At 37.0% G+C, this 25,321-nt stretch overlaps 5 protein-coding genes across 6 annotated transcripts; 1 reads left to right on the top strand and 4 right to left on the bottom strand.

Annotated features, from left to right (window-relative positions):
• Nucleotides 1-3,779, bottom strand: LOC140794773 (ABC transporter G family member 1-like). Its single transcript, XM_073146947.1, has 8 exons — nucleotides 3,219-3,779; nucleotides 3,054-3,133; nucleotides 2,515-2,979; nucleotides 1,691-1,777; nucleotides 1,455-1,583; nucleotides 1,159-1,350; nucleotides 1,000-1,086; nucleotides 1-922 (listed from the first exon to the last, which is right to left on the bottom strand). Exons 1-8 carry the CDS (start codon nucleotides 3,649-3,651, stop codon nucleotides 242-244), a joined length of 2,154 nt encoding a protein of 717 aa, XP_073003048.1. The 5' UTR covers nucleotides 3,652-3,779; the 3' UTR covers nucleotides 1-241.
• Nucleotides 3,780-7,369: 3,590 nt separating this feature from the next.
• On the bottom strand, nucleotides 7,370-12,316 carry LOC140782852 (ABC transporter G family member 1-like). 2 transcript variants are annotated; one of them, XM_073129685.1, is made up of 8 exons: nucleotides 12,029-12,316; nucleotides 9,694-9,773; nucleotides 9,119-9,583; nucleotides 8,940-9,026; nucleotides 8,720-8,848; nucleotides 8,434-8,625; nucleotides 8,228-8,314; nucleotides 7,370-8,157 (listed from the first exon to the last, which is right to left on the bottom strand). In XM_073129685.1, exons 1-8 carry the CDS (start codon nucleotides 12,270-12,272, stop codon nucleotides 7,498-7,500), a joined length of 1,944 nt encoding a protein of 647 aa, XP_072985786.1. In that variant the 5' UTR covers nucleotides 12,273-12,316; the 3' UTR covers nucleotides 7,370-7,497. The 2 variants fall into 2 exon arrangements, with proteins under 2 accessions (XP_072985786.1, XP_072985793.1); XM_073129692.1 differs by having other exon boundaries at nucleotides 12,059-12,316.
• A 2,118-nt stretch (nucleotides 12,317-14,434) lies between these two features.
• Nucleotides 14,435-17,738, bottom strand: LOC140780361 (small ribosomal subunit protein eS6-like). Its single transcript, XM_073125854.1, has 7 exons — nucleotides 17,622-17,738; nucleotides 17,389-17,453; nucleotides 15,990-16,047; nucleotides 15,764-15,872; nucleotides 15,290-15,562; nucleotides 14,678-14,947; nucleotides 14,435-14,602 (listed from the first exon to the last, which is right to left on the bottom strand). Exons 1-6 carry the CDS (start codon nucleotides 17,625-17,627, stop codon nucleotides 14,709-14,711), a joined length of 750 nt encoding a protein of 249 aa, XP_072981955.1. The 5' UTR covers nucleotides 17,628-17,738; the 3' UTR covers nucleotides 14,435-14,602; nucleotides 14,678-14,708.
• A 1,206-nt stretch (nucleotides 17,739-18,944) lies between these two features.
• Nucleotides 18,945-20,554, bottom strand: LOC140802744 (plant cysteine oxidase 1-like). The gene is made up of 5 exons (XM_073158330.1): nucleotides 20,400-20,554; nucleotides 20,144-20,304; nucleotides 19,831-19,975; nucleotides 19,338-19,544; nucleotides 18,945-19,245 (listed from the first exon to the last, which is right to left on the bottom strand). The coding sequence occupies exons 1-5, from the start codon at nucleotides 20,524-20,526 to the stop codon at nucleotides 19,154-19,156; spliced, it is 732 nt and encodes a 243-aa protein (XP_073014431.1). The 5' UTR covers nucleotides 20,527-20,554; the 3' UTR covers nucleotides 18,945-19,153.
• A 2,069-nt stretch (nucleotides 20,555-22,623) lies between these two features.
• On the top strand, nucleotides 22,624-25,114 carry LOC140795014 (uncharacterized). The gene is made up of 4 exons (XM_073147376.1): nucleotides 22,624-22,881; nucleotides 22,971-23,056; nucleotides 23,248-23,416; nucleotides 23,516-25,114. The coding sequence occupies exons 2-4, from the start codon at nucleotides 23,037-23,039 to the stop codon at nucleotides 24,905-24,907; spliced, it is 1,581 nt and encodes a 526-aa protein (XP_073003477.1). The 5' UTR covers nucleotides 22,624-22,881; nucleotides 22,971-23,036; the 3' UTR covers nucleotides 24,908-25,114.
• The last annotated feature ends 207 nt before the right edge of the window (nucleotides 25,115-25,321 follow it).

Below are 25,321 nucleotides of genomic sequence, written 5' to 3'. Positions count from 1 at the left end.
TTTTTGAGACAAAACACAATTATTTCCATTGCTTTATAAAATTTGTGATACATATTACATCATATTTATCAATCTTAATTAAAACAATCTGAAAGGTTAAAAAATAAAAAATAAAAAAAGCGATACAAGTGCTTAGTAGCACTCTCCCTTTCATGAGATATGAAAGGGAACAGCGCTCCACCTTTAATAAATGATGATCATAGCGAAATAATTTTAAACTTCAAACTGCATAATAGTTAAATCATCTCGAGGATTCTGTACTGTTGGGCGCCTCTCCCACGACTTGCGTGGATAGCAGTGGAGTCTTATTAGATCGGAGGCCTCTCATCATGGGCTTGACCTTCTCCGTGATCTTTACGATCACCAAAAAGATCACCCGGTAGAGTATGACCATCCCAAACAAGACGGCTAGATCGATCCACTTGGAGTACATCTCAACTTGCCAAATGTCTCTCAAAATCTCATCACCGGCGATCACAGTGGGTCCTCCTGCTTGGGTGTTGGGGAAGGTCAGCCCCAAGAACTCGTTCTTGTAGAATCCTTGGTTGGCATACTTGTGAAACGCGATGTAGTACATTGGGTACTTCCAGACCGGATTGGGGAGGTCATTGGGTAAACGAAAGAAGCCACCAGTCAGCATCATCACTCCTTGGATCCCTGCCCCTGTTATGATGCCCATGAGGAAATCCGGCACGATGCTGGCGACGATCATCATCAAGCCCTCCACCAACATCATGCACATGAACAATATCAGAGCGAAGCAGGCGAAGTGATCTATACTCTTCTGAAGGCCAACAAGGTAGTAGGCCATGGCGCCTGGTACTACAGAGATGAGAATCAAGTAGGGAGTGGCCGAGAGGGTATTGGCGATCACAAATGCGCTCACGCCGTAATGTCCATTTAATCTTTCTCTTCCAAATATCTGAGTTATAGTAAATAAATAAAAGTTATAATCACCATAAAGTTAACGCAGAAAGATTACTGATAAATAAATTTAACCTTCATGTCTTCCACAAAAGATGGGAATCCTCCAATCGCCATGAAAGTGAGGAATGCAGCTATGAACATGAGCATGGACCCCCTAGCCTGGAAGATTTCAAGCAGTTGTCAGATGTGAACCTCTTCATCTTAGAACTGATGCCGTTAAAATTTGCGTACCTGGATCGATCCATAACTATGGCCCACATCGTAAAAAATAGTGCCAACACAGAGGCAGAGTGCAATATAAATAGCAAAGCGCAGCCAGTAGTAGCCCAAGTCTCTGTACATGTTCACGAAGGATCTTCTGGTGAGGACCATTGACTGAGTTATGAAGCTAGCTTGACCACCCTTCTTCACCAAAGTTCCTCCCTGATTACATAACATTACCAGAAAAGATGAAAAGAGAGAGGAGAATTAAAGCAAGGTCATGTACTGCAACTGAAATTGGACTAAGAATAGGATATGTGAATCACCATTCCACGTATCTCTGCTATTCGTTGGGTCACTTTGTTTGAAGTGACGGAAGATTTATAAGAGTTGACAAGGATATCAATTGCTTCAGCAGTGGTGATTGGCTTATCTAGGGGCCCTTCTTCCACCTCCTGATGAAAGGAACCATAATTGAGAGTCGAGACTTTAAATTCATATAGTTCCTTAAAAAAAATTGTTTTAAAAATCAATTAGAAAGTAAATTAGAGATTTCATTTACCTTATCGAAATCTTTGTTGATCGTTCTGAGGAAGTGGTCTGAAGGATTTCTCAGCGCAGGACAAGGGAACTCGTTTGAAGCAAAAAACTGGTAAAATAAATAATAATTAGTCTTTCTTGTAAGAGTATAAGAAAGTTGGGGTATGACTTTGATGAACCGCCTGAATTTACTGAAAAAATAATATTTATATCACATTGAACAAGGCATGTTGAAGTGTCGTATTTTCAAAGAGTACAAGATGATGCTGCAATTTCTTACCCTTTAGTAAATTTCTCTCAGTATTCCACAATTATTATTATTAGTAGCAGTAGATAAAATAATTCCCTATTAAAAATATTTATAAAATATTTATGAGTATATATATATATATATATATATACAACTCTTAAATGAATGTTTAATTATTTGTGCTAATAATTAAGCCTACGTGATATTATTGCCTTTTTCCACAGACACACAAAAGAAAAACTCAAAAAGAAACTCAGATGATTTAGATACTTATCGTATATCGGACAAAATATGGTCCCGAAAACCATCCAAATAAATGCATAAAAGTTAAGGTAAGTAACTGGTGTTGAAACCCACGCCATATGGCAGATGATCCTCTATATAAAATAACCTACTGATCCGAAAATCAAAGTCTGTACGACTAAATAATTTATAATCAAAGATATCTAATAACTACCTCACTGGTAGGTAACTGGTGTTGAAAGTTGAAACCCACGCCATATGGCAGATCATCCTCTATATAAAATAACCTACTAATCCGAAAATCAAAGTCTGTACGACTAAATAATTTATTATCAAAGATATCTAATAACTACCTCACTGGTCTCCGAAGCCGGCCCAAAGAAGACGGTCTTCCCATAGGCAAGCAAGCAAAGGGTATGGAAGAGTTCAAAGACTTCGCTGCTAGGTTGGTGGATTGCCGCGACGACCGTCATCCTCTCTCTCTGCGCAAGCCTCGCGATCCGGCTCATGACGTGGTACGACGCCGCGCTATCGAGCCCGCTCGTCGGCTCGTCGAGGAAGAGCAACCCCGGCCGGGTCAAGATCTCCATGCAAATGCTCACCCTTCTCTTTTGGCCTCCACTGATGCCCTTTGAGGTCCACCCTCCTATTCTTGTATTCATGGCTGCCCCTAGTCCCATCTCTCGTATCGTCTCCTCCGCGCGCTCCCTCTTCTCCGACCACGACATCGAGTCCGGTAGCTGGAGCTGCGCGGAGTAGCAGACTGCTTCTCGGACGGTGAGCGTCGTCATTAGCACATCGTCCTGAGTCACATAAGCCTGAAGAGAGAATACATATATTAATTAGTCAACGATGCACCAAACATGGAAAATTGAATGATGAGTAATCATACTGAAGTCCCAAACGAGAGTTTCTGTCGCCTCCCGTTGATCAAGATCTGTCCGGTTTGATTCACGTTGGATGCCAACCTTCCTGTGCAAGTTAAAAAGTTTCTGTATAATTTTCGAGCGAGCTTAAAACTTTAAGAATAAAAGAATAGCATATCCGGTAGACGAACCTGCCAAGGTGTCCAGAAGTGTAGACTTGCCACAACCAGAAGGACCCATGATAGCGAGGACCTCACCGGGTTGCGCGAACCCGTTGAGGCCGCTAAGTATCGGCACGCCGCCGCCTTTGCCGTCGAGCGCCGACACCCAGAGATCCTCCCAGGTGAGGAAGACGCTCCGATCCCTCCCGTGGTTATTTTCCCCTCCATTTCCTATCTCCACTACTTCCATCGGACCCTCCCTTCCTTGGCCGTTGTGAGGGAAACGTTGGTGGAGAGGTGGAGGTGTCAAGGATGAGTCATCACCAAAAGGAAAGGAGCCATCTTTGTTTACACCATGCATCTCCATGGAGCCTTCTCCGTGATCAGCTCGAGGGCGAAGAGGTCTTGTAGGGCTTGGGCTTGGCGTCCATCTCGGCACGTTTAGCTGGGTTTGAGACGCCATGGAAGAGATTCTTAGCTTGGAAGAGCTGCCAGGAGAATGAATAAATATAATAGCTAGAGGTGACCGGATTCAAATTAAGTAGACAAGGGCCATGAGTCTATAAAAAAAAGTCTCTTTTTTTCCACTTCACGAATTTAATTTTCCCACTTGTGGAAGACGGACAACTGTTTCCAGCGCATGTAGACATCTTGGCTACTTTAACTTGCTTTCAGATTTAAATTCCTTACCTATTACTTTATTGTTGGTCCAGGATGATGGCGGATATGGCAAAATTAGGACCCTTTTACGAACAATTATTTCCTTTAATTTAAATAAAAGAAAATTCCTGTGATTCTTTTGAAAGATATAGGAAAGATTTGGGTGTTGGATTAAATTTAACTTTGCTATGTAGGAACAAACTGGTTGCATATCAAAGACGTAACATGCTCCCATTAATATCACTCGCCTCTCCCTTTCCTACTAGTTGAGCTCTGGTATTGACGGGGATAGTTCATACCTTTTCATTCATAAAAATAAGTCTATTTCTAAAATAAAGTCTCATTTTGAAAGACCACCAATTCATTCAATACAATTGCTCATATGTTGAAAAATTAGCAAAGAGAAACCGGAAAAAGAGGGATATATTATACAAACAAGTAAACAGTTCCTTGTTTTGTCGAGAAGCGATTACTGTAGACTTGTTTCTAGGAATAGGATGAGATTGAGAGATGGAAAGAGAGGTTTGACGTACTGACAACTGTTTCAGGACAAATAACTACGTAAATTGATGCCATAATTCAATTATTGCAATGTCACCTAAATACTGATTTTCTGAGCTGCAATATATAAAAGCCACTTAATGCACTTATCATGAGCAACTCTTCTCTCAAGAAAAGAAGAAGAAAGAAAATAGAACTAATTTTGATAGATAAATTTTTTTTTCAATTTTTTTATATAAAATTATAAGTAAATATTAAGTAGAGAAGTTTTTATTGGTGACTAGTTTCTTCTCTTATTCTCTACCAATTAAATAACTCGACAATCTGCTATTGAGAACCTATCAACTTGTGAGAGAGATCCATAATTCTCATGTCGACATTCAGTACACGGGAATTATCTGGACATATTATGGTTTGTTATTAGGAAAGATTGACCCAATTATTCTTTTACTCTAGCCAATAGTAAGAAAAAATATATAACATTTGAGTGAAATCAAACATCACCAAAAAAAAAACAACCAAACGTTCTTATTCATGTATAGATAATATTCTTAGCAGGTATGTTGACAATAAATTAGCTATGATCGTTAATGCTCAACTGGAGAGGTCAAGGGCACGATTTTGACAAATTAATGCATGATGGACGTACAGAATATTTGTTTATAATTCTTATTTTCGGTTTGTTTGGCACAAGATTTGACTTTTTTTTATTTAATGTGGTAGTGACTTGAGAGTAGGCAAAGTTGTCAATATAATTTAGAACGAGGATTAACTTTTCTTTCTCATTGAAAGAGATTGTGGAATCATACGATAGTAATTCAGCAAATTCTTTTATAGTGTGCAACGTTGAAAGAGCAAGGCCTGAAATCATTTTAGCATTTCAAATTGCATTTTTTTTTCGCTTCTTTCACATTAGCTACACAAAATATTAACTAAAAATTACAAATGGGTAGAAATGTTTTAGGTAATCACATCTGTTACTCTCTATTAACAACAGCAGCTAAATAGATTTAATGAAAGATAAGTATTTTTTTTATCCTTCCTTTCTTTCAGCTCATATACATATTAGTCTCTGTATAAAATAAATCACCTATCAACTATTGAATGCTAAAAATAAGCGTTATTTAACTAAAATCACTTATGGTCTGCTCTGTTTCTGGCACTGTAAATATCATTAATTTTTCTTTCTTTCATATTTTCCTTATGCATGTTATATGTTTGAGTTTGGCTTGCGATTCATGTCTCGAGTAACAGAACTGCATTCCCACTGCAATAGGAGAATATCGAGTATTTTCTTTTTCTATAAAGAAAGTCAACCAATAGTTCATGTGATTAGGAGAAATTTGTTAATTATGTCATGTTAAATATATATATATATATATATATATATATATATATATATATATATATATATACTTCTAATCGTTATTTTGATTGTCACGCGCTTTTGACCTTTTATTTTAATATGGCCAATCTCTTGGTCAAGGAAGTTTAAGAAACTGGTAGGATTTTTATTTTTATGGAACTGGTAGGCATAATAACGCTTGCAAGTTGTTGGGATTATATACGTAAGCTTATACGTGATTTATATGGTCTCATTAATAGCTTCACAGACAGAGACTATGAAAAAAAATTCAAACTATTGTATGTCAAAGCTTATATACGTAAGCATGTACGTGATTTATATGGTCTCATTAATAGCTTCACAGGCAAAGACTATGAAAAGATTCAAACTATTGCATGTCAAAGCACTACTTAATATATTATTGTTGAAACAAAGTAGAACGTGGATTCGATAAAGTCGTACGAAGACGAAAGATTAAATGCACATGGACCGTAATTAAGTTATTCGCAATTAACTATGACTTAAGCTGTTAGCTAAGCAAGAAAATCGCCACCTAATAACAACGTATAAAAGTTATTATTTTCTAACAACTTAATTTTTTAGAGCAATTTATGAGCAAGAGTCTATAAGTTAAAGTCGAATTATCTTTTTGATTCTACAAGAATATCTAAAAATAAACAAGAATATTATAATTTTTATTTTTTAAATAATTTAAGTTTTTAAAGTAACGGTGAGTTAACACTATTTATTACACAATTGAACACGGAAGGTAAAAGTGTCAACAAAAACAAGGTCAAATCTTTTGTACGCTGTTACTAAGTATGAAGGTCTTGGATTAATTTATTCATGATAACAAGTTGTTTCCCACTTAGTTTAGCTTAAGAAACTAAGTTCCTTGACCTTTTGGATAGAGGTATATATCTAACTCGTTCCAATAGTACATTGTCCAACTAAAATCTTTATGTTGTTATTATGCTAAATCGATCTAGACATTTCATCAGGCCACGAGGAGCAGCAGCACAATCTTATCAAAAGAAATCATCACGATTCATTGCACCGTATTTAGTATGAATACTGTGGGGTTGCTGAGAGATACGTTTCAGAGAAGTATTCCTCTCGTTCAACGAATCAATTTAAAAAGACAAAAAGAAGGGTAGAGCCGTAGAGAAGCTAGAAAAGGGTACACATTAATTGGACTGATGTTATGTGCCTTTGGTTATCTCTGGTTGCATATGATGGTCAAATTTCGGAGTGGTATTATGATTATTTATTCTAAAGACGTAAGAGGGATTAGGGTGCATAAGATTTTGTGAATTGGTATGCATGCATTAATACATTTGGGCCTTGATGACCCAATATTATCTAATAGCCCATTTAACCAATGAAATCCGATAATCAATAAAAAGATATATATAATATATATTTCTAACAATAGCTTCCTCCTATCTGCTGATTTCTCTTGCCGGCCTTTTCGCTTTTGTAATTGGGCCTTGTAGTTTATTTATATTTTGGAATCATTACCTCCTCCTGTATCTTTAAAAGAAGCTTTTCTTTTCATTGGAAAAAAAAAAAAGAGAGTAGATAATGAGATCGTTATTGTAAATTGTGATGTTAATATCTTCATGTTCTAAACGTGCAAGAAAGTTAATGCAAGAAAGTTACGTGCAACAACGGCTGGTGCCAAAGATTATAGTCATTTATTATTTAATCGACTAGTCTTTTCTTGACCAATAATAAGGACAACATTTGTATACGTAAAATACATTTATGGTTACATTTCTTGTATAACATCTCTACACCATCTTAATTTCTGAAGTTAAGGGGTGAATTGAGGATCTGAATGGACTTGTTCATCGACAAAGCTTTAACTTTACCAACCAGGGGTTTCACCTTCTCTGTAACTTTGATGCACACCAAGAACAAGAGCCTATAAACGACCACCATTCCAAACAACACAGCAAGATCCAACCACTTGGAGTAGCCATCCATCTGCCAGTAGTCCTTCACAATCTCACCCCCAGTAGTATTACCTCCCAGGTTATTTGGAAAAGATTTCCCTATAAACTCATTCTTGTACAATGCTTGGTTGGCATACTTGTGGAATCCAATGTAGTGCACCGGAAACCGCCACACCGGTTCCGGTAGGTCGTGCGGCAGCTGGAAGAAGCCGCCGTCTAACAGCAAAAGACCCTGGATTCCTGCACCAGTTATTATACCCATGAGGTAGTCCGGCACGAGACACGCCACAACCATCATGAGGCCTTCTATTAGCAGCATGCACATGTACACGACTAGAACGAAGAAGAGGAAGTGATCAAATCCGCCGTCGAAGCCGACCAAGTAGTACGCAATTACTGCTGGGATTATAGAGATGAGAGCTAGATATGGCGCGGAAGAGAACGCTTGGCTGATCATAAATGCAGTTGCTCCGTAGTGTCCACTTAGCCTCTCACGATGGAAGACCTATTGATTAATAATTGCATATCAAGTTTGCTATAGAAAAAGATGAAAAAGTTATTGGTTAATATTATACCTTTATGTCTTCCACAAAGGAAGGGAATCCACCAATGGTCATGAAAGTTAGGTATCCTGTTACAAACACGATAGCAGAACTCCTGGCCTGCAGAGCAATTAGAGTGTAATTAGAAGAAGAATTAATATCGCTAACTTAGGCCTTAATTAGTACAGATTAATGCAGCTAGCAGCTAGTTGCAAGGTTTTTTTTTTTTTTGGTTTTACCCGAATTGAGTCAAAACTCTGTCCAACGTTGTAAAAGACTGTGCCAATGGACAAGCATAGAAGGGTATAAATTGCTAGTCTTAGCCAGTAATACCCAGGATCTCGGTACATGTTGACAAAGGATCTTTTGGTCAGGACAAAGCATTGAGTTGCAAAACTAGCTTGGCTTCTTTTGCGTACCAGAGAACCATTCTGCGTCAAATTTAAACCTCGTTTACATAATACTTTGGCAGTAAGATTGCAATTATAATGCATGGCATGATCAATGACTTGGATTTCAGCTCACCTTTTCACGGATCTCAAGAACTCGTCTTGTTACTGCTTGGCGCATATCTGATGCCATGTAAGACTCTGTGAGGATGGCAGTGGCTTCAGTTATGGATACTTGATTCGAACTGCTACTTCCATCAACCTCCTAAAATTCGAAGTCTTTAGTCAGTAAAATTTGATCAGACTTTAAGGAAAAAAAAAAAAAAAAAGATTACAATTGCTAGCAATTGTAGAACCTTGTCGAAGTCCTTGTTGATTGTTCTGAGATAGTGATCAGATGGATTTCTGAAGGATGGACATGGAAATCCATTGAGAGCGAAGAACTACAGGGAATGACGAAATCTTTGGTTACTCGAGAAGGAAACTAAGATGAAACTAAAAATCAACTCAAATATATTACACTAGAATTAATTACCTCACTAGCCATAGAAACCGAACCAAAGTAAACAACTTTGCCTGAAGCTAGAAGACACAAGCTATCAAAAAGCTCGAATACTTCGCTGGCAGGCTGATGGATGGACGCGATGATCGTGAGGCCATCTTGTCGAGCTAGCTTGACGATGCGATTCATGACGTGGAATGAAGCCGCACTGTCCAGCCCACTTGTTGGCTCATCCAAGAAGAGGAGCTTCGGATGACTTAAAATCTCTAAGCAAATGCTAAGCCTTCTCTTCTGGCCGCCACTTGTACCCTTAGAAACTCTCCCTCCGATCCTTGTATCCTTTGCATCTTCCAATCCCATCTCCCTCATAACCATCTCTGCTCTTCCTAATTTCTCCGATTTAGTCATGCAGTTTGGGAGTTGGAGTTGCGCAGAGTAGTGCAGAGCTTCTCTTATCGTGAGAGTCGTCATCAAAATGTCATCTTGGGCAACGTAAGCCTGGTATAATATATAAGAAGCATTTCATCGATAAAATTAAGCTAAGAAAACACTCATGACATGATTGTATTATAGTAGTAGTAATAGTAGTTCCCTTGGGTACTACTTACAGACGTGCCGAATGCTAGCGGTTGGCGTCGCCCATTTATCAATATATTTCCGGATTGATTCATATTTGAACCCAATCGCCCTATAAATACGCAATCGCAAAGTACTATTGTTAGAGAAGGAAAAAATAAAAGAAAGAAGACTCCTATGACCGCAAAACAATCATTGGATGAGATCTATTCGACTTTAGATGATGGAGAAGTTAAATATAATACCGAATATTATAACTATTACCTAACAGCTAGACTTGATCAAATGGCTCAGCCCGCTAGTGCCCGGCCTGACCCGGCTCGGTTTGGACCGGGCTAAGTCCGGACCCGGTTTAGGCTCGGCCCGGCTCGAGCCCAAACTACCCATGGGCGGCACGGGCTAGCTCTTTGCCCGCCCGTCTGCTACAGTACTTTATCCGTTCTACTACAGTAATTTACCGTTTTGCTAAAGTAAAACCATTTTAGTATTATACCGTTTTGCATTATTTTAACACACCTTCAAAAAAATTTAATTTATTTTAATTATTTTTAAATAGAGGAATATAAATATATTTTTAAAAATTAAGCTAATAGTAAAAAAAAATTCTAAAATAGCTAAAATGTGGGTCGGGCCGAGTGATTAGTGGGTCGGGCCAGCCCGGCCCAACCGACTAGCCCAATCTATCACGACCGACGGGTGATAACGAGCTAGACTATTCTAGCCCCGCCCGAGTGATTGGTGGGTCGAGCCGTGAACAAATACTTAAGTCCGGTTGGCCTAAAAAGCCTAGCCCAAATTTGGTCCGGCTCGTCTGATGATCATGTCTACGGATAGTTGATTCTTACATATGTGGCAGATCGTATCGTTTAAACCAAAAATAAAAACAAAGAGAATATTTTCTATTTTAGACCAATTATGCATGTCAATTCAAAGACTTGCCTAATATTCCCTGGAATTCGACAAACGCTGTTGTGTAGCTAATGTTTAAAGAAATGGATGGATACGCTTTTTCTAAACCTATAGATATTAATGAAAAAAAAGAGTAATATTAACGACAAAATTAATTTCGTTTGAATACATTTATTATTATTTTCATTATATTTAATTAAATCAGATGTCAAATTTAAAGATTGTTTATAGATAATTGGATATACTTTTCAACGTATCTAAAATAATACTCATAAAAAAATATATCTATTCAATATATATGTTATGTCTTTGTTGTTATTTAAAATTCAATTGATATTTTTTTAGATACATTAAAAAATTTATCTAATGCACTATAATTTTATAAATCTTCAAATTTGACTTAGTTTAATTAAATATTATAAAAAAGATAATAGTTGGAATTTAGTTAAACTTTAGTTAAAGATCACAGAGTTTTAGGTGCTTAAGTTATATGGGGGATAAATTGCAGTTTTCTCTATATTTTTACATTCTAACATTATTTCACTTGCTATATTTCAATAGATGAGTCACGTAGGATACGAACTGATTAGAATATCTGCTATGATATCATACTAACTTGCGGAGTCATGGACTATATATTTTAAAACTTAAACTATATTCTTATAATAATCTAGAAGAAAGAGATTAAGATAATAAAATATCAAGATAAATAAGAAAAACTATCTCACATTTATCAAAATCGGACTCGACGAGGTGGTCAGACTGAAGAACTAGTGAACCAACCACTAAACTAATTTAATTTTATTATTAAGCAATCAATCTGATTAAAAATCAGCAAATCCGATAATTGAACTAGTGACTCGTGTAACCCAACTAAGTCAAAGTCAAATATTTTTATAAAATTATCCAATCATTCTTAATATTTAACTATTATATTATATATTATAATGGTATATTAGTTCTAACATTTTAAAAATATTTAGCTTATAACATATTTTTGTTATAAAATATATTTCGTTTTTTTTCAGATATACTCTTAATAAGGTACTTATTTATTTATATGTCCATCTAAAGTTTATATTTACATGTATAAAATTTGTTAATGTAAATTTACATTAAAATTTAAATTTAAAAAAACAAAACATTCTTATTTTAGTTTTCAAGTATTTTTTTAGTTAATAAAATTGTTATCTCTTCTATTAAATAACTAAAGCAATTACAAGGATATCTAATAAATAACATACTTCGAAGGATATACATAAAATTATACGATCATTATAAATATATATTTTTTAGTTTTAGAATTATATAAAACCATCTATTTATTATTTAAATATTTTTTAAAATGAGTAATTTGATCGAGTGAACTATTGTTTAAACCAATAGTCCAGTAACCCCACCTCTGATCAAATTAATGTCCAGTCTAATTCTAACTATGCTGGGAAGTATATATACCACCTGCAAGAGTATCAAGAAGAGTAGACTTGCCGCAACCGGAAGGACCCATGACGGCAAGTACCTCACCGGGCTGTGCGTAACCGGCTAACCCCGATAAGATCACCTGCGACCCACTGTTGCCATTGGATGCGATCACCCACAAATCCTCCCACGTCAGGGAAATCCCCTCGTCCTCCGATCCTATTGTAACGATATTGTCCACCGCCGGTCCACCGTACCCTATCTCCACTGCCATTGAGCTCATAGTGTATATGTGTGTGTGTGTGTGTGAGAGAGAGAGAGAGATGTAACGATACGTTGGAGATATCGAAATGGGAATTTACGACGTATTTATAGGTGAGGAGAACGTGTGCGAGCCCCAGGTTGGGTTTATTTCGTGAAAAACGAATTAGTAAATTACTGGAGCTCAAATTTATTTGGGTGGCGGCAAAATTACTTCAACAATTACAAGCGTGGCAACTTTTGCTTGTCTATTTATTTTATAGTGAACGTGGGGCTAATAGAATTTATTATGGTTTATTGTCAACAGAAGGTTTTTTTTTCTTTCTTTCTTTCTTTCTTTCGTCTTCTTCCGTTCTTGCTTTGAACATATTGTTCTTTGATAATGCCCGCTGATGTCGTTAGTGACTAATTAGATGGGCACGTTGAAGCATTCGAAGTGTCATCCAAAACGTTTTAAATGACACACGGCTATATTATCACAATGTTAATTATTGAGGCCGAGGAAAAACAAATCAGGTAGCAATATCGAATTACGACATTTGGAAGGCCGAGGATGAGAATTTATGCTGCTCATCAGCTACTAACCATATTTTGGCATGTAGTGTAAACAATTAGTTGATAGAAAGCAACAAGAAGATATTATAACATCTTGATAGAGAATAAATGAGAAAGTGAGAGTAGTATTTCTTAACTTTAAATATATTGTATGTGAGTAAGCTTTTGCAATTTAAATATATTTACTTTTTTATTTATAATAATAATTTTTAGTATGTATCACATATGTAAATTATATGTATTCTATTATAATAAAATATGAATTAATAATAAAAAAAATACACTTGATATTATATGCTAATTAAATTATAGAACTTCACGGATCATAATTATCATAATTATTCACTCTCACCGAGCATCGAACACTGCTTAAAATTCCAGCTACCGACCACTATGACAAGAACTCAAGTTGTTAGATTCACATGCACCTAATTAATGTGATTACAACCCTAAATAATAATAAAAAAAGGCCAATAGTATATCACGTACCAATCACTTGCTGTAATATCTTCCATGTGTTTGTGGCCTGGATTCGTAAATAGGTACTTCAATTTAATGTTAAATATATTTTACGTTTCTCTACTTTAGATTAAAATTACTTTAGCTCGTGCATTTTAAGTAAACAGTAAATATAAACATCATTAACAAAAATGACAAAAGAACTTGAATCACTATACTTCTGTTAAATAAATGTATATCCAAAGAGAAAGTTCGGAGTGACTTATTGATTCAAAATAAAAGTATAAAATAGTAAAATAATTTTTTAATTAAAAATACACATATATCACTAACCTTAGATAGAAAAACTAACAATAAACCTATAGAATTAATTGATTTGCATTTCCTTATTCAAGAGAACACTCCCAAGCATCTATTCAGTGACTTCACTTCTTTAAGAGATTTTCTATTGGCCATATTCTTAACGTCTTAGTGACAATTAAAAAAGAATCTCACCCCCCTACACTTTCTCTATTAAAATTAACGCTAAATATATTGTACCCAAGTATACTTTATCAAATTTATTATACTCCATAACTTTTATTTTATATATATAAAATAAATATTAGTATGAAAGCAGATGTCAAAGAGTTCAAATCTTACTAAAATAGAAAAAATCTCACTAATTTAAGTTAAGTCAGCTTATGACGCCAATTAGCTTCGAAGTGAAGGAGTATTGTTTCTATCGATTTAAGCTTCTAGTTGATAAGTTGTGAGACTAACTAGCTGGTACCAATAAGACGTGGGCAGAGAGAAGGATCAAATCTATCCAAGCCCAAGGAAGGGGACATATAAATGAGTTAAACGATTCTTTAATAGTAACCACAATTAAGGAATCGAAGAAATGGCCGCCACCTTGAATGCGAGGCACGTCACAGTTACTATGTCGAAATAATACTGACCCCAAAACCGGATCCCGAGCGAATGCACGTTTAAAATTAACGAAGACCTCCTAAATGCTTCCAATGTATAACGTGTGAGGACTAAGCATCCACGTGTAAACTGGCTCCGTGCGCTCAATATTATTTTCATGTTATCATATAATATATGTAGTACAATATTTAATAATTATATTGTATTAAACTAATTTTATTTGTTTGGTTATATTAAATATAAGAAGGCAATACGGTGTTTGACATAGAAAATAAACTAACAGCATTTTATTATTAAAAGATAATCATTACCTTGTGCCAAACCAAGCTAATACCTAATGTGCATATAAAAAATCTTATCCTTGAATAACTTTCTTGCCAACCAAAGAGGCGTTCTGGATTAAAAGGTAGATGACAAGGGGAATCTCTGCATAAATGCAAAATCCCAAAAATATTAAAAGCAGAGCTAATTATGTAGAGCAAACAGCCAAGCACGCAGTACCTCAAGAGTCGAGAGTCAACATGTGGGCCTCCTAGGCAGTAACAGATGGTTTAGAGGCAGCAGAGAGTTTAGATCTCCTCTTTGCCAAGCTCTCGCTCCTGCGTTCCCGCTGCTCCTTGAGTCTGGTGGCAAGGAGCTTCTGGTACTCAGCAGCTTCAGACTTGGCCTTTGAAATCCTCTTCTTCTTCTCTGAAATCCTGGCTCGCTTCCTTTGCAGGGTCAACGGAGTTACCAACCTCTGAATCTTAGGAGCTTTGCTGCACTTCTTTCCTGCGCTCCAAAATTCAATAATAAGTCATTTTATTAAGGAAAATTAAAGGCGGTAACTAAAGCTGCTTGTTGGAAAAATAGTTGCTATTTAGATCTGCAAGAGCAATTGACCTAGAGAGTCTACAGTCCCATTTCTTATCCTACTGAAAGAGTATATAGAAGCAAGTGCATGTCAACCAAAAAGAAAGAATTTAAGCTAAACCATTGCCTACCAGACTCCTACATGAAATAGAACACAAGTTAGCAAATCGCTAACTGCTGTTACAATATATAATTTGCTAAAAACAAGAGCACAAGTCGCTTCTAATTTTATGTTGCCAAAATTTTGGTTCTATAACACACCTGATTTGGTAGTGAAGGTTCGCCGATAAGTGTTAACATACTTGCGGACGTCGTCCTCCTTCGAAAGGTTAAATAACTTCCTGATCTTTGAAGCCCTCTTAGGTCCTCTCATTCTTGGCTTCTCAATGTCAGTCAATCCAGGAAGATCATTCTCACCTTTCTTAACAATTACTAAGTTCAAAACAGAAAGATCAGGACTGACAATACATCCACGAACAGATTTCCTCCTGCGCTCTCCATTCCGCCTGCCATATCCACGGAAGCATGGTGTACCTGCATATGTAGCCATTTAAGATAGTGGGGTACTTGCAAGGACAATAAGGCAAAGAATCCCCCCCCACCCAATAAGTGAAGTTGTAAAAGAAATTCATAGTGACTATACAAGTGCATAAAAAAAAAAACAATCCTTTAAATTCATAGTAGCCATACAAGTACATCTAAGAAAGACGACCCAAAGGAACAGTATGCACTTACCTCGGTGCAGTAATAAGCGGACACGCCCAGAAGTTAGTACTCCTTGCTTCATGGGAAACCCTTGTTTATCGCATCCACCCATGATTTTAAAGACATAGCCCTTAAATTCCTGCACAAAAACAACCAGTAATTTGTAAAGGAAATTTTCAATTTCCTTTCTAGATAATGCAGTTAAGTTCAGATTAGCATTTAACATCATTTATATGTTGGTGATATAAACATATACCTCTCCTAGGGCATCTCCACTGACTTCCTGAGAGATTCTCTTGTCAAAAAATGCCCGGCTGCACGAATAGAAAAGGACTGTTTAGACATTGGAGGAAAAAAAAAATCTTTGATCAAGGCTTTTCTAAATGTAATGTACAAGACACTGGAAATGAAGGACAGTCAATTAAAAAGGAATCCTAAAATGAAAATCACATGGACCAAATACTACAACACAGTAGATGTTCACTGTAGTCATTGATCTAAAATGCAGTTCATGTGCCCATGAGTGGCCACTCGTATGGACCAAATACTACAGCACAGTAGATGTTCACTCTATTCATTGATCTAAAATGCAGTTCATGTGCCCATGAGTGGCCAACAATACAAGTGCAGTTCATACACCACTCATTAACACAGGGCTGATCTGCATAGTACCTGCATGTGACTTATTAGAGCATTAGTATATTAATTGTTTTAGCTACAACTGTTTCTAAACATACACAATATATCTTTGCATAGAAAAAAGTGTTTATCACCCATATTTCTCTTCAAGATGCTCCACTTATTTCCAACTTGTTTTGCATATATTTAGCAAGTCAAGTACCATCAAGTAGGATTTTACTTCTATAGGTTAGATTTCCACAAAGCAACAGTTCATCCATACCAGCTTAGCTGCTCATGCTAAGCTTGGCATAACAAGAAGTACACAATACATTAAGCCCATGATATCCTTGGACTAAATAAGGTAGGCTTTAATTAAAATTGTTTACAACTAGATCAATATGCACATTAAGATACAGATAGTGAGAGTATTACAAGCATCTAAAATGGTTGACAATGGCGGTAATACATAATTTGCATAATGTGCATTCTTGTTGCCCACTTTTACATCATACAGGAACCAAAAAGTGCATAGTTTGACAATATACTGCTGTTATATCATTGGCAATATTGATGGATGACATGCCATTGACTTTCTTTACGGCCAACAATTGTTCCAAGTAAAAGATGAGATGACAAAGATGCAATCTGTTAAAGAGATCCCTAAGGAGATATTCTCTAATAATTCACATCAATGGCCTTCCTATGCTAGAGTAAATCCCGTAAAAACTCAACAAATTTGAATTATACAATTCCTAGGGGATTTTGCCGTCTTTTTCCATTTGCTAAAATAAGAATAATTCACATAAAGATATAGTAAGTTTTCCCCAATGGACAGCGCTTACAACCTTGCTATATTATTGAATTCCTAATATATTTCGTGATATACAAACATTAAGAAACAACATTTCAGCAGGAATTCCTTTTCAGAAACATAAATATAAGATCAGACTGATGAATCTCAGAACAAATGCGTACCACATTTAATCAATTACAAAAGATATACAATCATGGACAGTTTAAAACAAATTGCTCACAGTTTCTGGTCGTCATCGATCTCGAGCTTCTTCTGGCACCCAGTGGTCGGATTCGCGATATTGAACTGCATTGCAAAGTGGGGGGTGTAACAAATTAAAAGGCTAGGAAGAAAATTAAAGCCTCCTAAGATAACAAAAAACAATTCCACAACAAAATTTGAGCAGGAATATTTCGAGAAAAGGGTTCGCATTCTCATCTAGGGTGTGATGAGATAAAGAGTTCGGATGAATACCTTCATCTTGGATCGAGCACTTTTCGCGCCGCCGAGCGAAGCGAAGGAATCCGACGGAAGTTGGCGCCTGCCACTATATTGCTAGGGTTTTCTATCTCGTTAATGGGCCGCGCCTTCCCAATTTTGTGCGGGATTCATAATGGGCCGAGTTAAAACAATTCATATGTAGCTAAGGTACGAATAATCCGTAAATTATTTTTGTATATGTAAAATTATTAGTACTTGATTTAGTTATAGGAAAAGTAAATATCTGTGAATTTTCACGTAAATATTTTGCATGTTTGTGCTACTCATGTTTTTGTATATGATTAAATCTATTAATTCTTTCATTCATAAAAGTAGGAGACATAATTCACACGGATCTAATAAGTCTTGAATGTTAAATTAGAGAGTAAGTCTTATTTTTCAAAGATGTTACATGTAACCCATCTCATCGCTAGTTTGCTATTAGGGGTAGCAATTGGGTCGGGTTAGCTGGGTTTATGTCGAGTCGGGTCGGGTCAAAGTAGTACTAATACGAACACGACTTGTTTATTAAACGGGTAACACGACACAACATATTTAACTCGTTTAATAAACAAATTATATTTTTTATACAACCTATTTAACTTAATACTACCTATTTAATAAACATATTATATTTTTTATTCAACCCGTTAAACTCATATATATAACTCATTTAACTAGTTTACATTCATTTAACACAACACTCATTTAACAAAAATATCATACATTTACACAAATCCATTAGATTTACAATATTACGGAAATATTTAGTAAAAATAAATTCAAATTGGCTCACTAGCTTCTGACGGGGGAGACAAATCAGGAGTTGGCGAAGGGGCAGGGGTGGAGGCATGGCTCCAAGAGTTGGCTCCCGGATCTGCGGAGGAAGACGAGGTAGGAGAGGTGGTAAGAAGCGGTCGGTGTGGCCAGAGACGGGGACGGAGGCATCGTGGCAAGCGGAGACAAGGATGGAAGCACCGCGACAGATGGTCACGGCAAGCGGAGACGGGGAGCGAAGATGTGGCAGTAGGTGAAGACGGAGACGCGAAAGGCAGGAGGCAGCAAGCAGAGATGCGGGAGGGGGCAAGCGCGGCGGCACTAGAGAGAGATGGGGCAATTTTTTTCTTTCGAAATGCTGAGTTAGTTAGAGAAAAGGAAGTGGAGAGATTGAGATTTGAGAAAGAGGGTTAGGTTAGGATTTATTATAAACAGTTTGGTGGGTTGACCTGATCCAACCCAAGTCGTATACTTAAATGATTCAAACAAGTCAGTTATATAAATACGAACACGACCCATTTATTAAATGGGTTAGGCGGGTTGACTCGTTTACGACCCAAACTCGATTAAAAGCCGGGTTATCGTGTCGGGTTATAGTATAACATTAATCTTACAACTATAATGATCATCACATGATTCATATCCATGTACAAATTAGACAGTAACTGCAAAGGATCAAATAATCCTAACTCATCTCTTTATATCTAAAAAGAAGAAAGAAAAAAGATCAAACAAAACAGTCAACATAACTACGTGTCCAGACTAAGCTCAGGTCCCAGGTACGGTGCGCAGGCGACTCTCAAATCATCAGGCAAGCCTCTCTCTTCAAGTAGTGCAAATCCTAACCATTTACAAGCAACTCATAATTAAGAACCTTCAATCAGATCCATTCCCATCTGCAACAATTGGATGAATCGAGGAGGACTCACTCACCTGGAAGATTAGGTATGGTGATCTCAGAGAAGTAAGTGGATGGCCTCTCAAGCTCTTCAGAGTAAGGTGGTGCCAAGACATCCAATATGGCACAGGGAGTTAAGGCCGTGAAGGAGTGGATGTTGCCACCAGTCGCTGGGAACAAAACTGAGGCCTTGCATGGGGCTTGTAGAACTCTGTTGTCCATCACTACTTTTGCCAACTCACCTGCAATAGTCACTAAATTAGATCCAACTCTCTTAAATTAATTAGATTTCTTAAGGTCAACGTTGGCTTTGATATAGGCAATAAACAACTGCTTCAATTACTGGGTATTTGTTTATATATCAGCCCACAGGTTTTGATATCGGCAACGTATACCAAGAAACGAATTATACGTCCAGATGCGATTTGTTTTTATACAAATTAGTTAGTTAAAGAATACAAGAAACCTCCAATTTTCACAAACAAAACAGTTTATTAGGGTTAAGTTGATTAAAAATCTATCGCTTACTCTTTTTTGTTCTGGATTTGGGGGCTGTTACCCAATCATACGACTTCACCTTTACTGAACCGTATAATAATTTGCTAAGCACGACCATATGCGGATGATCGTGTAAAGGCAATTTTGCTCCAGCTGGGAAACAGAACACCCCAATCTGCTGAGCCAAAACTATCGATCGTTACTACCCAATTAGACACCAAATTAGAAAAATCTCATGAAAATAGTATTAGTAGTAGTAGTAGTTAGATTTTGTAGCTTTTAACTCTGACTGCCAGTTACAATAAGAGCAATGCGATATGTTCGAATTAGGAAGCTCACATACCGAGAAATCATCGCATTCGTGTATGTGTATGTACGTAATCTGTTTCACAGCATGGCCTAAGATGAGACCATCCTGGTCCTTTGGAGTGGACGCATCATCCCCTGGTGATCCTTCACGAGTCCCAGATCCGTCAATTCCAACATCTTCTGGTTCCATGTCGTCTACGTAAATTAATGACAACACCATGAGAGGAGAGCAGCATAGCAACATGAGTTAATTCTTAAACTGGAAGGTGAATGAATCTATATCATGTTACCAAGTAGATCTTGCAGCCATCTGATCTGTTTGACGGCGGGAAGACCCTCCTTCCCCGGCAAGAAGATCGACTCGCATGCGTCGTAGAGACGTTGGATTCTGCTCGTCTCCATGGAGTGGAAATCCATGGTTGAGTTGGTTGGAGCTCTGGATGTATATCCTCCAATCTGTAAAGAAAGGATATATATATATATATCATAAACTTATATCTGTTTATATAGGCGTGATCTGCTTGGGAATTGAAATACTCAAGGGGAGGGTTACTGATGTAGGAAACCATGGGCTTGTACCAACTTACCGGGGGCTTCTCTTCCATCTGTTTCTTTGATTTGGACGTGGTCATGTAAACACTGTACAACAACAGGCTTAAGAAAAGAATATCAAGTCCTCCTCGAGATTACGACCTCAACTTTACCAAAATTATGGGATCAACAATTAGTTGTGTTAATTTGTTAATAAGTATAAAGCGGTGATTTATAATATTAATCATTCATAATTCCTTTTTAGTATATGTATACCAAAATATCTCGCATTAGTAGAGGAGTCGAAACAACGGCTGCACAAAAACTATCAGCGTCCGGGAAAGCTACACTGATGGGCCCCTCCGGACCGTCCGATCAATCGAGTTGCTTCCTAGGTGGATTCGGTGCGGCATGATTTAGGGTCTTCTCGGTCTGGTACTTGGGATCCAATGGGAGAACGCCGCATGGGCTTAGTTTGTCAGCAAATCCCTCCACCTTAGCATATGGTAAGTGGATTAGAGGAGGGTTGACTTTCTAAACTGTGGGGCGGTGGGACTTTTTTTATGCGGAAAATAAATTCCGGCTTCTTGGTCAACCGAGGCCTGGCTGAGAAGAAACGGGGCTGATGTATTTGGGCCTCCCCAAACGTCCGTCTACTTTACTCTCTCTTCTGTTGGATTTCCAAATTTCTAATGGGCAAGTAATGACTTGCTAGAGCGGTAAGGATGGCTACCCTTTCACACTTTGTAAAGCTTAATGCTCCTAATAAATAATTGGGAAAGCAAGCTATGGGCGGGCCTCCTAGTCCTGGTTAAGATTTAAATACATTCTCAAACTAATTCTAGTAACTATAAAAGAGGATTTTTTTAATTCCAGTAAGTTTCAGTGACAGAGGCATTTTCGTCGTTGGGTGTCAATCGAGTCTAATTAATCAGGCTAGAGTCGAGTCTGATTCAAATTAGATCAATTTCATTTCTAACATAAATATGACTTAATTATTAAATTAATAACACAATATAATCTAAATAAATTATTTAATAAATAGATCATGTGCAGATATTACTATACAATAACAAATATTATTAAAAGCTTATACAATACAAAAATAATATATATAATGTTTTAAATATATTCTATAGCCGTTCACTATAATAACCACACAGTCTACAACAAATAAAAGGAGAAAAAAATATATATCAATGATCAAATAAATAAATCTGACCAATATGAACATGGACATATAGCTAAAAGCATGTGAAACAAAGAAGTCGATTCTTTCAATTACTTGCATTTCAAACCACAAATAAGAGCAAATTAAATTGAATATTATAGTAAAAGGACCCAAAATAAAATTTCATTATAACATATGTTCGTCCAGATCAAGGTAGGGTCAGTGGAAAAGCTTGGCTTGGCCGAGGTCAAGAGATCAATGATATTACAACAGTGTAATCATTATAAGAGCAAAAGATAGAGATAGGATAAATTATAAATATGTTTAACTTTATTGTGCTACTCCTAGGCTAATAAAAGGCTAAATAAAGGGTTAATCTATTTTTTTACTTAACTATACAAGAGCTTAAAAAAATTAAATATAGACCAAACGAAGGGTCCAAAGTTCTTTTAATACAGATATATTTAGATTTTACTAAATTTTAATTAATATATTAAGTCTCTCATTTTAAACTTAGCTATTATTCCGATTTAAGCGACGCAAGTTACTCTTCGCATAACTTAGTTATTAAACTGAGTCTAACCAAGATGTTAAGCCACATGCAACCAAATAATATTTTTAACACAATAAATTATTGAGAGTCGACCACTTCTTTAATCCTAAAAGTATTTTCTTAAGTTCTTAAAATTTAGTGATTTAGAATTTCGGATAACTACAAAATGAATCGCAAGTAACCAAACCATATGCACTGTATGTCTACTGGAGGATTCGAACCCATGTTTACTGGCACTCAACCGCTCAACTAGAGTGATGAATCTGATGACCTGATAAAGATCATTTTTACTGGATCAAACAAACGACCGCTTCCCTCCTCTTTCACACGGCTTCGTCGACCTCCAATTACGGGCCCTTTCAACCCCCGGTACCCCACTTTCTTCCTCGTGAATCCCCCCAAACTAGTAAACGAAACACCAGATGCCGACGATTCGGTAAAGATCTTCCTTTGATTTCGATCTTTCGTTCTCACTCCATGGAAAAGTAGGCATCAAAGAGAAGGATCCGCTGGCGAGGTGCAAGGAGTTCTTTTTTAGACCTCTTAATCCTCTAGAGGTTTTATTTTCCGATTTTTTTTTAATCTTCTTCTCTTTTTTTATGCTAGATATTGTATTCCTGAGAAGGGGAAGACGATTTAATTGGTTGCAGCATCTGGGTTTTGTTTGCCAAGATGCTACCTTCCAAATCCAGGTAGCGTAAAAATCTTTCCTTTCCTTTCCTTTGTTTTAGGATCGAATTCGCTGTTTTGGAAGCTGGGTATTTAGGGGGTCGATCTCTTGTGGTTGTTTTTATATCAGATACGGTCTCTGGGTCTTTTGCAACTATATATATATATATATTTTCTGTTTAATTACTCTTGTGGTGTTCTCCTCTGGTTTCAGATCTGGGTCTTCAGATATGAGTCAAAGGAGCTCTCCTTCCGGCTCCAATCCCAAGGCTCCTTCGTCCAAATCCATCAAAGGGACGCCCACTTCATCGGATTCTTCGGATTCGAAGTCGTTGAAGGGGTTAGAAAGAAAGTCCTCTAACAAGGCGACACCTTTGCACGAGGTATAGATCCCAGCTCCATTCAAGTGTTGTTAGATTCATGTTGAATTCTAGCGGTAGATTTTCTCATCTGATGGGTACTCTTGTGGTTCCACAATATAGAAGATGCAGCAACAATTAAGTCAACTCCAGGAAGAACTTAAGAAAGAGAAAGAAGAGAAGTCCAAAGCATTGGAGTACTGGACAGAGATTAAGGGTAGAGTACAGATGTTGGAAAAAGAAGCGGTGAAAGCAAAGGAATCAGAAAGGAAGATGCTTGAGTCGCTCGTGTCCCAAACTAAACAGCTCGAGCAAACCAAGATTTCTCTGGAAGAAGCCAAGCTTGAGATAAGTTCACTTCAAAAGAGCAACAAATCTTTGGAGTCTTCTGCACTCTCTGCTAGCCGAAGCAGTAGGAATTTAGATAGAAGTTTCAGAAACAACAATGTGTCAAATGCCGTCCATGATGATGAGGAGATAAGAATACTTAGAAATGAGCTAAGGCTAGCCATGGAGGCAGAAGAGAAAAGCAAGAAGGCCATGGATGATTTGGCTGTGGCCCTCAAGGAAGTAACAACAGAGGCCAATCAGGTGAAACAAAAGCTTTCTGCAACTGAAACCGAGTTAGAGAAAGTGAGAATAGAAGCTGAACAGCTGAAGGCTTCATTAGAGAGTACAGAGGAGAAATGCCGAGTGGCATCTGAAGAATCTGAAACATTGAAGCTTGAGGTGGAGGAATCAGTTTCGGCTTGGAACGAGAAAGAGAAAGGCTTTATAAACTGTATCAAGATGTCTGAAGAGGAGATAAATAAAGCAAAGCAAGAAAACATGAAACTAATTGAATCTCAAAGAGTGACCAGGGATGAAAATTCCAGGTTGAGAGATATTCTGAAGCAAGCTGTTAATGAAGCTACTGTTGTTAAAGATGCCTTACAGATTACTAGGAATGAAAATTCTCAATTAAAGGATCTTGTATCTGAGAAGGACAAAAACTTGCAAAGCATCAAGCAAGAATACGAATGCATTAAGGTCAGTGAGGCTGCTTCCCAGGATAGTCTGAAGGAGCTGAAGGACATGCTTGCTGCCACATCAACCGTGAACACAAGTAAATCTACCTCTTCATTTGAAGTGGGATCATTCCAACAATCAGGCGCATCATCAACTGATGCTAAGACGAGCGATAGAATGGGGAGATTTTCATCAGGTCGATGGAAAGGTGAGAATTCACAAATTCAGAATGGACGAAGGCATTCAATTGGCGAGCCATCTAAGCTCAAGGACTCTACATTTGATTTGATTGGATCAGCAGAACAAAAGGATCTTAGGTTTGCATCACTTAGTAATGTATCTGATATGAAGGCTGCTTCCTCTGTAGCCATAAGTGACTTGGAAGACGAGTTTGATCACATAGATGGGACTCACTTAGAGGGCATGGAGCATTCTATGAAGCAGAAAAAGAAAAAGCCAATCCTTCGGAGATTTGGCGACTTGTTGAGGAGGAAAAAGCTTCCATAAGAATAATTCACAATCCTTAGGTTCTTAAGAATTACACTGTTGCACCATGAAATTTTTAACAATGTCTTGGTCTTAGGAGTTCTTTGCTTTATTTAGTCTGAAATTTTGGAAGAATTACTGTCGTCTCCAGCATTTGTTTACCCCATTGAGAAGGGCACATATATATATAAAACAGCAAAAATATATACAAAACAGCAAAGTTTGTCATACCAGCTCTTTTGAAGTTCGTGTTTCATTTTGAAATGTGAACCATAATGACTAAGAATTGAGTCTCTCTATTGTCCAAGAATGAAAAATCATGGAACTCTTTGTTTGATGAAAGTAATAATTCATATATGCTCAGTTTGCAAGATTCATGAGTGTCGTTATTCCAGAGTAGATTGCAATGCTTTACTTTAGTTATGAGATTTTCAG

The sequence above is a fragment of the Typha latifolia genome, chromosome 1 (assembly GCF_019914945.1).
Source record: "Typha latifolia isolate L0001 chromosome 1, TyphaL0001v2, whole genome shotgun sequence".
NCBI lineage: Eukaryota > Viridiplantae > Streptophyta > Magnoliopsida > Poales > Typhaceae > Typha > Typha latifolia.
This window is presented reverse-complemented; position numbering and strand designations above follow the sequence as displayed.

What these genes read in the sequence shown, in the direction of transcription:
- LOC140794773 (XM_073146947.1), bottom strand. Translation starts at nt 3,651, where the DNA reads ATGGCGTCTCAAACCCAGCTAAACGTGCCGAGATGGACGCCAAGCCCA. An exon ending in AACTCTCGTTTGGGACTTCA is followed by an intron (nt 2,980 to 3,053) that starts GTATGATTACTC and finishes TTCTCTCTTCAG; the next exon opens with GCTTATGTGACTCAGGACGA. An exon ending in TAGCAGAGATACGTGGAATG is followed by an intron (nt 1,351 to 1,454) that starts GTGATTCACATA and finishes TTATGTAATCAG; the next exon opens with GGAGGAACTTTGGTGAAGAA.
- LOC140782852 (XM_073129685.1), bottom strand. Translation starts at nt 12,272, where the DNA reads ATGAGCTCAATGGCAGTGGAGATAGGGTACGGTGGACCGGCGGTGGAC. An exon ending in TCTTCTTGATACTCTTGCAG is followed by an intron (nt 9,774 to 12,028) that starts GTGGTATATATA and finishes GCGTATTTATAG; the next exon opens with GGCGATTGGGTTCAAATATG. An exon ending in AGAGTTTTGACTCAATTCGG is followed by an intron (nt 8,315 to 8,433) that starts GTAAAACCAAAA and finishes ATTGCTCTGCAG; the next exon opens with GCCAGGAGTTCTGCTATCGT.
- LOC140780361 (XM_073125854.1), bottom strand. An exon ending in ATCGATGACGACCAGAAACT is followed by an intron (nt 16,048 to 17,388) that starts GTGAGCAATTTG and finishes CTATTCGTGCAG; the next exon opens with CCGGGCATTTTTTGACAAGA. An exon ending in GTGGAGATGCCCTAGGAGAG is followed by an intron (nt 15,873 to 15,989) that starts GTATATGTTTAT and finishes GTTTTTGTGCAG; the next exon opens with GAATTTAAGGGCTATGTCTT.
- LOC140802744 (XM_073158330.1), bottom strand. Translation starts at nt 20,526, where the DNA reads ATGGATTTCCACTCCATGGAGACGAGCAGAATCCAACGTCTCTACGAC. An exon ending in ACGAATGCGATGATTTCTCG is followed by an intron (nt 19,976 to 20,143) that starts GTATGTGAGCTT and finishes TTGGCTCAGCAG; the next exon opens with ATTGGGGTGTTCTGTTTCCC. An exon ending in CACCATACCTAATCTTCCAG is followed by an intron (nt 19,246 to 19,337) that starts GTGAGTGAGTCC and finishes GTAAATGGTTAG; the next exon opens with GATTTGCACTACTTGAAGAG.
- LOC140795014 (XM_073147376.1), top strand. Translation starts at nt 23,037, where the DNA reads ATGCTACCTTCCAAATCCAG. An exon ending in ATGCTACCTTCCAAATCCAG is followed by an intron (nt 23,057 to 23,247) that starts GTAGCGTAAAAA and finishes CTCTGGTTTCAG; the next exon opens with ATCTGGGTCTTCAGATATGA. An exon ending in AGGCGACACCTTTGCACGAG is followed by an intron (nt 23,417 to 23,515) that starts GTATAGATCCCA and finishes TCCACAATATAG; the next exon opens with AAGATGCAGCAACAATTAAG.